At 33.2% G+C, this 12,184-nt stretch overlaps 2 protein-coding genes across 2 annotated transcripts; one reads left to right on the top strand and one right to left on the bottom strand.

Moving 5' to 3' along the window:
• The first annotated feature begins 1,494 nt into the window (after nucleotides 1-1,494).
• Nucleotides 1,495-6,425, top strand: LOC122594307 (probable LRR receptor-like serine/threonine-protein kinase At2g16250). Its single transcript, XM_043766783.1, has 4 exons — nucleotides 1,495-3,868; nucleotides 4,139-4,267; nucleotides 5,213-5,235; nucleotides 5,432-6,425. Exons 1-4 carry the CDS (start codon nucleotides 1,914-1,916, stop codon nucleotides 6,031-6,033), a joined length of 2,709 nt encoding a protein of 902 aa, XP_043622718.1. The 5' UTR covers nucleotides 1,495-1,913; the 3' UTR covers nucleotides 6,034-6,425.
• Nucleotides 6,426-6,829: 404 nt separating this feature from the next.
• On the bottom strand, nucleotides 6,830-11,845 carry LOC122593814 (AP-3 complex subunit sigma). The gene is made up of 7 exons (XM_043766264.1): nucleotides 11,746-11,845; nucleotides 11,601-11,643; nucleotides 11,238-11,299; nucleotides 8,537-8,633; nucleotides 8,368-8,438; nucleotides 7,161-7,252; nucleotides 6,830-7,054 (listed from the first exon to the last, which is right to left on the bottom strand). The coding sequence occupies exons 1-7, from the start codon at nucleotides 11,812-11,814 to the stop codon at nucleotides 6,991-6,993; spliced, it is 498 nt and encodes a 165-aa protein (XP_043622199.1). The 5' UTR covers nucleotides 11,815-11,845; the 3' UTR covers nucleotides 6,830-6,990.
• Nucleotides 11,846-12,184: the final 339 nt, after the last annotated feature.

The raw sequence follows: 12,184 nt of genomic DNA, 5'->3' as shown, positions 1-12,184 counted from the left end.
TTAGTTTACTATTTTAGTTTCCCCTTATATAATTGTCTGTTTTTAAAAAAATAATGATAAGACACGCATTTAATGTGTATAAAAAAATTGTATTTTCATATCCAAAGTGCACATCTAAATTTTATGGTAAAAATATAACTATTTAATACATATTAACTACGACTTTGTTAACAAAACCCATTTTATAAAATAAAAAATGTCAATATAATTCATCCATTTTTAAATGTTATCTTTTAAGGAAAATAATATTAGAAAATCATATCATAAATGCCATATGAAATTTAATATCACATCATGTGTTGTAAATTGTAATACAATTCATCAATATATTATGAGATTATGAAATATAGATAAAGATGAATGGCATTTATTTAATGTTTATCAAAAATCAAAGTTCTAAATTAAAAAAGTAAAAGGTAATAGTTATGACTCATCATGTTTAGCCCTAAAAATTGTCGATAGGAAAATCCTAAAGAGTAAATAGTATTAACATCCCATGTTTTGTTCGATGTATCACCATATATTCTTCATTTTTAACCACTTTTTTTTTATGTCACATTGATCATCTACCTCTCATACATATCATAATCCAATTTTTTTAGTTGATAACTCACCACTCACCTACCATTTACTACAATTTTTAAACATTCGGCATCGGCTTTGCACGTATCATAGATTACGAGATGTAGCCTATGAGCCAGTACAAACAATTCATGGGAACACTCACATAAAATGTAAACTATGAGCCATTATGTATATCTCTTTAATAAATTAATCCTTCAGTTTTTAAAATCATTGTAAACTAACTCGTGATTGGCTCAGTATGAGACCCTTCATTATTTTGATAATGAGGGAAAAATATATATATATATTTTTAGATGAAGATTTGATGAGTATTAAACTAATAATGAATTGATAATGTATTCAGATGCTATAATAAGTTAGTTATTAATAGTGATGGAGATGATCTTTCTGATGCGTCACTTATGTCATTATATGACACTGACATTGACTAGTTAACTATATGCTTATAACGAGCACTGCGACTTAGCTTCTTATTTACAAAAAACTGAACATCAACTAAACATTTTCATAATAGTCATCATTTTTCATATCATGATGATGTATAAGATTCTTATAAACATAAAAATTTAGTACCGATTAAATGCCCATTTTTTTTATAAATAACAAGCTAAGCCATCGTATTAAGCACAGCCACAAAAAAATGAGCAAACCTTAATTTTTAGTTAAATAAGTAAATGGCAAGAATTGATCACTTTGTTCACCTACTACCCTTTGTTAGGGGTTTAAACCATATCAATCAAATATATCCAAAAAATAAGATTTAGACAATAGTAATAAAACATATAAGTTAAATTAAGAAAATCATATATTTTTGGAAGGATGCATAATTCAACAGCTATACACACGGCCATCTGTATGTATATATGTATGTAATATATATTGTAATGTAATATGTGAGAGAGAAAAAATGTTGGTAGTGATTTGATGAGTGAGAAAGTACCACCAAAAACACACACACACACACACACAGAGGTTTTCGAGCTCAGCCTTTCAGTCAACCCAGCCCCCACCCCCACCTCACTGGATCTTTAACCACCGCCGGAAAAACCCTTTTTCCGGCGATCTCCACCGACCTCAAAGATCACACCTTTTTCAAATTTTATTCACTTCCCATTGCTTTATTCTTCAAATCTTTCAACATAGTGTAGTACTACTAAAAAAGATAGTTTCTTTGATTTTGTAATCAATCAGTTTAAAAAGGTATGACTTTATGAATATTTGCATTGCCATTTTTATACCATTTTATTTATTTTTGTCTATAGTTATAAATAAATTTATAAAAATGTCAATGCATATAAAGTAGTATATATACATATATATATATTGTTATGGGGCAGAACAATTATCATATTGTGTTATTATTGTTGCTATGTTTGTTGTTTGGAGAAACATTTGAACAACAACAACCACAACAACCAAAAGTTGTTGTGTCAAGATTTAGGGAAGAAAGGGCAGCTTTATTACAACTTAGATCCTCTTTAGGTATAAGATCAAAACAATGGCCAATTAAATTGAACCCGTGTTTGAATTGGGTCGGGATTTTATGTCGAAATGGTAGTGTTATTGGGATTAATATTTCAGGGTTTAAGAGAACTAGAGTTGGTAGAAGGAACCCACAATTTGCAGTCGATTCTCTTGTGAATTTAACCAATTTGGTTTCGTTTAATGCTTCGAGATTTAGACTTCCTGGTTCGATTCCTAATGAGTTAGGGGAAAATCTTCAAACCCTTCAAGTTCTTGATCTTAGGTCTTGTGATATTTCGGGTGCTATTCCTTTTAGTGTTGGAAATTTTTCTAGTCTTAATGAGTTGTATTTGTCGGATAATGCTCTCACGGGTACCATTCCTTCTAGTTTGAGCCAGTTGTCTCGTCTTTCGGTTCTCGATTTGTCTAGAAACACACTCACTGGATTAATCCCTTCGTCGTTTGGATCTTTGGTTAATCTTACTTTGCTTGACATGTCATTGAATTACTTATCTGGCGTCATTCCTGAGTCGTTTGGGAACTTTCTAAATCTTCAGTTTTTGAATCTTTCTGGTAACAGTCTGTCATCTTCAATACCTACTCAATTGGGTAACATTAGTAGTTTGGTTGTTCTTGATCTGGGGTTCAATACGTTTTCTGGGACGCTGCCATTAGAATTTGGGAGATTAAGGAGTTTGCAAAGGTTGATAGTTGGGAAAAATATGCTTACGGGTAATTTATCTGGTAATTTGTTTTCTTCACAAAGTGGGTTGCAAAGTTTGGTTTTGGATCATAATAACTTCACTGGTAATATACCTGATGCGTTATGGTCACTTCCTAATCTGACCTTTCTAGATGCATCTGGTAATAATTTCACGGGTCTGTTACCGAATATTGATTTGAACGGTAACGTCACATTGAAAGTTTTCAATCTCTCACATAATATGTTTTATGGAAATGTTACAACTGTTTTGAGGAAGTTTAGCTCGGTGGACTTGTCGTATAATTACTTGCAAGGCACGGTTCCGGGTTATGCACGTGGGGTTGCATCCTTAAATAGTAACTGCTTACGAAACTCCACAGGTCAGAGAAGTGTGAGGGAATGTGCAGCATTTTATTCTTTATTGGGTTTACCGTTTGATGATTTTCCAAATGGCGCTTTGCCGCCTTCTCGAAACGGTCATAAAAGCAACAAAAAGTGGATTATATTGGCGGCCGTGGTGGGCGGGGTTGGACTTATTATACTTCTTGCACTTATTGTGATACTAGTGGTTGTATGCTGCCGAAAAAGGCATACAACTAGTCAAAGAGGGACCGGGGTGGGACCCGCTCCAGCCACTGGTGCTCCACCGCAACCAGGAGTGGGGTTGGATCTATCTAATTTAGGAGACTCATTCACTTATCAGCAGATTCTTGCAGCCACTAGTGACTTTAGTGATGCAAATCTGGTAAAGAATGGTCATTCGGGTGACCTTTTTAGGGGTGTTATAGATGGTGGCATACCTGTAATTATTAAGAGATTCAATGTGGGGTCGGGGGTGAAGGATAGTTTTATGGTGGAATTAGATTTATTTAGCAAGGTATCTCATCCTCGATTGGTGCCTCTTTTGGGACATTGTTTGGAGAATGAGAATGAAAAGTTTCTTGTTTACAAATACATGCCAAATGGAGATTTGAGTAGTTCTTTGTATAGGAAAAATGAACATGAAGATGACAGTTTACAGTCGTTGGATTGGATAACCAGATTAAAAATCGCATTAGGAGCTGCTGATGGGCTTTCTTATCTGCATCATGAATGCAGTCCGCCCCTCGTTCACAGGTATAAATATGTTTTCATTTTACTTCTGAAACTATAATTGGAAACCATATATAGGATGTTGTAATGCATATGCATTTATGTCACTAATGTTAGCCTTGTTGTCACAAAATATGGACGCGCGTGATAGTGATAGAGTGCTAATTTTGCATAAAGTCATTATTGATGGTCTCTTTTCTTGCAAGTATCACATGAACGTTACATCATAGCTTAATATCGTGTTTTCGATGGTATATGTTAATTTGTTTTTTTGTTTTGTTTTTTTGATTAAAGAGATGTTCAAGCAAGCAGTATACTTCTTGATGACAAATATGAAGTGCGGTTAGGAAGCCTAAGTGAAGTTTGTTTTCAAGAAGGGGACAGTCATTCAAACCGGTTTACCAGATTGCTCAGATTACCGCAGTAAGAACTCGATAAACTAAAAAGTGTCTTTTTTGTATTAGTATGTAAAGGGAAGTGACTTTACATGCCAGATGACTTTTATTTTATAGTTAGGGTATGATTCCACATCAATATCTATAATTAGAAAGTCTTTTTTGTATTTATCTGTTGTTATTGGCTATTGGTAATGATTGGAAACTTGAGGAATCATTTAATTAATCATATAATGCGTATAAAGTATGCGACTTTTAAAAGCTTTTTTTTGGGTTATGATTAGAAAGTTTTATTTTGTTTTTTTGTAATTACTCATCGTTATTGGGTCTTGGTTGTTATCAGGAACTTGATGAATCATTTAGCTAATCATATAATACGTATAAAGCATGCAACTTTACAAAACTTCCTTCTTGTTTATGATGGTATCAAACAATTAAATATTTAGAATTCTGTACAACAAGCTTATTATCACTGCACCAATATAAGTTAGGGCAATCCCTCGGGTCGAAAATAACTGCATTTCTGGAGTACATTTAGTATCATGAGTTTGACTTGTTAAAATAGTGTGGCAAACCTAGTAAAATAGACATTTATGGTTGGTTTGATGATTTTGTCCAACTTTTATAACTTCATCATCAGTCAGATTATTATCGTAAGGTCATTGGTTCCTCATTCAAAATTAAATTATAAATTCTCCCCTTTCTGCTTATCCTGTGCATTCCTTTGCTGGGACTATATTCCTAAATTGTTGTTTAAAGCATTATTTATGCCAGTCGTTATTATTCACCCCGATAGCTGTCGCTTTAAGTATGTCAAATTTCCAAAAATGTTTTAGGTGTAATATTAGCAACTTAGTGAACAATGAAATGAGCATTTTTTCTGCAATAGCTATGCATTGATTAACTTTTTTTTTTGCGGATAGTCATTTTAATTGATTTTAATCAATTTTTTTTTGTTTTCTGTTTTATGCAGGACTTCTGAACAAGGTGCTTCTGGTAAGTTTTTTGATCTTAAAAAATTCTTGTTGCTTCTGATGAGGTTCCCAATGTTTTTCCAAACAAACGTTTCTAATACATGATAAAAAGATTTATAGACAATTGTAAAATAGTATTACAACAGTACCACCGATCCTTTTTATTTCTTAAGAAAATCACTAGGTGTAGCTAATATTCTTTTATTGCTTCAACTTAGGTGTAGCTACTGCGACATGTGCCTATGATGTCTACTGCTTTGGGAAGGTATTACTTGAGCTTGTAACAGGCAAAATGGGAATCAGTGCATCGAATGATTCAAGCACAAAAGAATTATTAGAAGGAATCCTTCCGTATATCAACATATATGATAAAGAACTCGTAACAAACATTGTAGACCCATCTTTAATCATTGACGAGGATTTATTAGAAGAAGTATGGGCAATGGCTGTTGTAGCTAGATCTTGCCTCAACCCGAAACCTGCAAGACGACCCCTTATGAGATATATTCTTAAAGCGTTGGAAAACCCATTGAAAGTAGTGAGAGAAGAAAGTGGAAGCTCAGCAAGGCTACGGACGCCTTCTTCAAGGGGTTCTTGGAATGCTGCATTGTTTAGTAGCTGGCGGCAGAGTTCAACTGACATGGCGGCTGGAGGGGCGGGACCAAGTAGCCTTAAGAGGTCAGGGACGAGCGGATCACAGTCAGGGAGTGGTCATAATGGTGGAGGAGATCATTCTTCTTCAAATAGGAGGCAATCAAAAGATGTATTCCCTGAACCTTTGGACGTGCAAGATGAGGATAGATCGAACAATGAGCATTGATAGACAGATTGATTCTTTGTTAATAACCCCACCCACCCCGTTAGTTTCATGTACAATCGATGCAGGTAAAGTTGAAGTTATTGATGATGATAGATAAAAGAGATTTGTTTTTCTTGATAGAGGGACATAAATTGCATGTGGGTGTTGATATACAGGGATAGAAAGTGCGGGTTTTAAGCCGCAAAGTTAACCTTTTTTTGGAATTTTTTTTCTTTTTCCCCGTTTCTTGGGCTTGTTCTATTGTTCATGGTTAAAAGCAAGCAATTTTTTCGTTGTAATTGGTGGGTGCTCTTGTCGAATTGTAAATTGTAATGGATTTTGTTTTGATCCGCTTCTGGTGAGAAACAGAGGTTTAGATGATTATTCAGTTCTTTTATTCCTTTTAAGGACCACTTTTATGGGTCATTTTGTTTTACGTTAACACAATGTGTTGCATATAATTGTGTCCAGAAATAAACATAAGACCGTTCAAGCTTTATGAATACGAGAGGTTATTCCCGCATAACAGCGGCATTGATAACAGTTTGCTGTAACATCCGAAAGACCGAAACTTTTGTGTGTATGTGTTGGAAGATGGAGAGATGAGGAGTAAGGAGATAAAATATGAATGAAAAGATTGAAGGCAGATTGGCAGAACATGTGAGAGAGAAAGTAAGCTTAGTGGTCTAGATCAGTTTTAAGATTAGATGGTTGAGATCAAATTTAACCTAAATTTAGAGATCTAAATATGTTTTTTTGCTTTATAATATACGAGTACTAATATAGTATAGATATTTCACGTTTGTACCTGCAAGTATGCAACCTAACACTCAAACAGTGAATATCATACAAAATCAGAAGTCAAACTGTTACAAAGTTACGCACATCGGCTTTTATAGCTATAACCAAAATAATACGAAAAGATGATAGCTATTGAATTTCGGAGAAAAACAAACGTTAGAAATTACAGGTAGACTACTATCGTCCCTGCCAACCTGATATGGATTTTGGAACTCGAATTGAATTTGGGTTCTTCTCAAGCCTGCACAAAGCATGTAGTTTAAGGTGAGTCTAGTAGTACGTGTGTATGTGTGTGTGTGTGTGTGAGAGAGAGAGAGAGAGAGAGAGAGAGAGAGAGAGAGAGAGACCAAGTGATTTCGTCTACTGCCTTGACAACTTCAGATGAACTCATTTCAACAACTTGACCTCCCAAAATTATCTCGTCAAGTATCGTATGTACCTGCAAAATTATTGAAACAATCAATTAATGCTCTGGTATTGCTAAAAGAGTACATCATGAACTAAGGCATTACTCACACAGGAGTATTTAAGCTAAAATGTACGTGTATTCATGTAATGATGCTAAAACAAACTCGGTTGAAGTTCCAAAAAAAAAAAAACAGAAAGAAATACACAAAAGCATGTCAAGAACCCTAAATAGATATATAATGATACATTAGAGTGAAATTTTCTTTTATCAGAAGGATAACATGCAGTGATGCAACATCAGATCTCAATGGCCCCATTTTTGGGCATGAACATGCAATGATCTAGAAGTACCCATTCTTGGGCATATTAAATTTTCTAGAACCCAAGAATATACATTTGTGAGTGAGGTAGCAAAAATTGTGCGTGGATAATGGCTCAATATGAGTCGAAATGGGACAAGTTGGTGGTGTTGGGTTGACCAACAAAATTTTCCCCTTTTCAAAGTCTCTATAATTTTTAAATAATTACTGATAAGCATGCTATTAATATATATATAATCCTATTGACCCATTTGAGTCGCTCTACCAGTTTAATATATATAACCCTATTGACCCATGCTATTAATATATATAACCCTATTGACCCATTTGACTTTCTATAATTTTCCCCTTTTCAAAGTCTCTATAATTTTAAAAGTCTCTAATTTTTAAATAATTACTTAATAAGGTAATTTTAAGTTTTTACCCATTTGACTCGCTCTACCAGTTTAATCAGTTTCTTTGGCGAAGTTTCTAAAGTTTGCTTATTTGACCCATTGGAGATGAAATATATAACCCTCTTGACCGTTTTTTTAGTGATCAGGTTGAATTGCCAGCTGTATTTCTTAACATTCCATCGAATAATTGTTTTTCTTTTGTTGTTGGCAACCGGTGTATCCAGGCTTTGGCTGAATAGGGGGAAAAATACCCATCTAAAAGACAGGCATGTGCCATAATAAGGATTGATATGCCTATTAACTATTACGAGTAGAAACCAGTCTGGTAGAAGTTTTTAGTGTACAAACATCATCATTATGTGTTGATGTCCTATGACCCTATACTATTACTCGTTCTTTGTCTACATTATCTGTAGGGAAAAAGATTTAACCTTGCTGAAGTTGAAAACAATATCGAGCTCACACACATTACTGAAGCACTTGTCCAATGTCTCCACAAATACTGAAATTCAGGATATTAAAGAAACATTACAACCAGAAAACCCAAAATATGAAATTAGAATTACATTAAGAATGCATTATTCCAATGTTACCACTTGCCTTGCATAAGATCTAAAATGGCAAGTTCATTTTCAGATTCATCGAATATGACGATGAAGTACAGTGTAGCAAAAGTCTTGTATACAAGTCGAGTATTCTGCACACGGAAGGGACCCAAACTTCCATTAACATTGAATGACTTGAAAAAGATAAGATATCAAACAAGCACATGAAGAAAATTTTTGGTAACTAGCGTGTAGTGTCTTCTTTTCCATGGCACATACACATGTGCTTTGACATAAACGAGAAAACCCAACATTTATCAACTTTTGACATGGCATCAGCATGATACAGACACTTATTCAACATGTTTTAAAACTTCAAACGGCCTTTTCTTACAGATGATATTTTGAAAGGGGCACCAATGTTAACATGTGTGATTCACAAGCTAGAAAACTAAAAGAAAACAATTAATAAAAAATAACATATATTTAGCAAGTTCAGTAAGCTAGAAAGGATGCTTTTAACTAAGGTCAAAACATGTCAATGGATAGAAAAAAAAGGTCAAAAGTGGCCGAAACTGTGAATTCAGACAAATATACACTCCTACCTTAATTCATTACAAAACTGATGCTTTCTTGTACAGAATTGTTTTTGTATTCATTTCAACACACTAACTAAAATAAAAAAGAATAAAACATGTCTCAACAGTTCTGACCCAAATCCAGTTTGACCCATTACCCAACCCGCCCATTTTGCCACCTCTAAATCTCCCACTCAGTTATGGCCCATCAGGCCTTGGCTAAAAACTGGCCCATGATAGAGAAGAATAACACAAGAAAACAATAGAAGATAAACATAAGATATTTATGTCCAAAAACAAGTCGGGAATGGTATATTTATCTTTCTAACATTTTCCATCTTCTTCTTCATCAACTTCTCTACCTACATCTGAACAACTTAGTTATGAGGTGAATCTTTATCTTCGAATATCAAAGGAAAAATCTAAAATTTTAAAGCCTTTTGAGAAATGATTCGTGTTGATCATATGTTAAAGATTTCACCTTTATACAATGGAGCATCAATTAATATAATAAAGGGATAATGACCTGTGGATGTAGTGAACTATGACAAAATGTCTATGTTATGTATTGATCTAAGAGAGGGTCTATGTTATGTAAAGAACTTACCAAAATTGTCTAAGTGATGCATGTTACCGGGTAATCTACAGGTAGCCGGTTACCATCCATTTTTTTTTACTTGGGATAATGACCTGTGAATGTAGTGAATTATGACAAAATGTCTATGTTATGTATTGATCTAATCGGGGGTCTATGTTATGTAGCGAACTTACCAAAACTGTCTAAATGATGCATGTTATTTATTGTTTCCAACTCATCCCGAGTATTTGAGAACTGGTATTTTCTTGTTTCCATTTAGTTATTTATTAATATTCCGAAAAGAGAAATGATGAATTATGAGGTCAAGGAGATTTGATCTTTTCAGCTTTAGTCTTGTAATGCATTCTTCTAAGCTTGTTGTTTTGTTGCTTTAACTAAAATCTAGCAATTAGTTATTCTTTCTCATTTAAATTCTAAGTTATGCCTCAAGAAGCCATGTAAGAATACGTCCTCTAGTCTCTCATTGTTTGTTTGTGTGGGTTGTATATATATATATACCCTTAGATTTGTGTGTGTCAATGTGTATATGTTTGAGAATATATGTAATTAGAAAGTTTTAGGCTCTTGACCTTATAAGGGATCGTAATCTTCAAATGCGATTTTAATTTATGAGATCTTTGATTTTTTGGTATATGATTGTGTTAGGGTTGATCGGAAAAATAGGGAGGTAGGTGGCGGCCGGAAGATCTGAAGGTATTTACAGTTTTTATATAATTACATAACTTATATACATATATGTTTCCATAACTTATATTTATTTATATATGTTAAATAAATAAATTAATTATTAAGATTAAAAAATAAAGGGGAAAAAATTGATGACCGACTTTAGCCTGTAACATGCATCACTTAAACAGTTTTGATAAGTTCGTTACATAACATAGACCCCCAATTAGATCAATACATAACATAGAAATTTTGTCATAGTTCACTACATCCACATGTCATTATCTCAATATAAAAATACATTTACGTTAGAATCGATCAAGTTCAAATATAATATTTACTTGTGATATGGTCATATTTTCATTATCTCAGTATAGACAGTTTTCAAATATCGTGTTGCCATAGCCTACTCGTTTACTTGCTTCAACATTCATAAACTCTTACCGTGACAAACGAGAGCTCCTAAGGTTTTACTTTCAAGGTAGGACTCTCTTTTTATATTAGCTATTGTTATGCGTGCCTAACGTAATGGAGTAAGAGCATCACAGCATGTTAATCTTAAGACATAAACCGGTAATTGCTTATGTTTACTTGTATAATATTGTATTTTCCCTAAATAAGATAATAAATAAGGAAGAGTCACAAAATATCGCCTAGGTTCAATTCCCACTGAAGTCAAGGAGGAATCGAGTTTATTGAATAAATTTCTTGGTGTGAGTGAATCCGTTTGTCGGGCCATCATCTGAGCATACGGCTAGGTGAGAATGATCTACTTATTAACAGACAACACGTCTGAGCATACACATGTACACAACATTTTGACTAACTATCATCCCATTCTCCTATTTCGTATCCAAACAACTACTTTAAACATATAATACATTTTTTTTAATAAAAAAGACGGCTCAACATACCGGACCAAAAGTCGAATCTACTTGTACAAAGTTGCTCACATTCTCGGCTCTACTGCATAACACTGCACTCATCCAGTTTACAGAAAACCATCAGAACACATGATATATGTATATATATATATATTAATATATATATACAAACACACACACACACACACACACACACACATATATATATTATATTCTCCCAATTGCAAACTATCAGCTTCAACTACCAGCATTACAAAAGTCTACCAAAACTGAATTAGATCAGCTAAATAAAAACCTTACTTTTTTTTATTTTTTTAATTAACAGTTAAATTATGATGAAAAAAAGGAAAATTAAATGATAAATAATAAATTATATCAGTAATAACTTGTAACCTGAATAAATGTTTCTAATGATTTCCTGTTGTTTTTCCACTGGCTAATCTTGCATAAATATATTATCACAAATCAATGATAAGCAAATTTAATTAATTAATAAATAATATATATAGATTATAAATATATAATAAAATAAGGAAACCTGATAATCATAGAATTTGATGAGGCGAGGCTTGCCTTGATCATTGATTATAATCACTGCTCGTATCATCGCTCCCCCCGCTGATTTGATTCAATTTCTTTCACTTTCAGACGCTAAATTATCATTAGAGCCAATTTCACAATTGCCCCCTATGATTTAGGGTAGTATCAATTTTAGTACCTGTTTTTTTTTTTTTTTAAATCATTATATAAATTTTCATATCAATCGTTATCGGTTATAATTTGAACTACATTTTTTTAATCACTGCATTTTATTTCGTTATTTCGTTAGTGTATCATCGTTTTTTTTTGGCTTAAATGACATCTTGTAAAATTGGTGTTGTGGCATATATATATATATCGTATTTTGTATTTCGTATTTTCCTATGTTATATTATGTCATATGTATGGCTTATTAGGGAAAATTAAGATAAAAAAGT

The sequence above is a fragment of the Erigeron canadensis genome, chromosome 3, assembly GCF_010389155.1.
Source record: "Erigeron canadensis isolate Cc75 chromosome 3, C_canadensis_v1, whole genome shotgun sequence".
NCBI classification, from domain to species: Eukaryota; Viridiplantae; Streptophyta; class Magnoliopsida; order Asterales; family Asteraceae; genus Erigeron; species Erigeron canadensis.
This window is presented reverse-complemented; position numbering and strand designations above follow the sequence as displayed.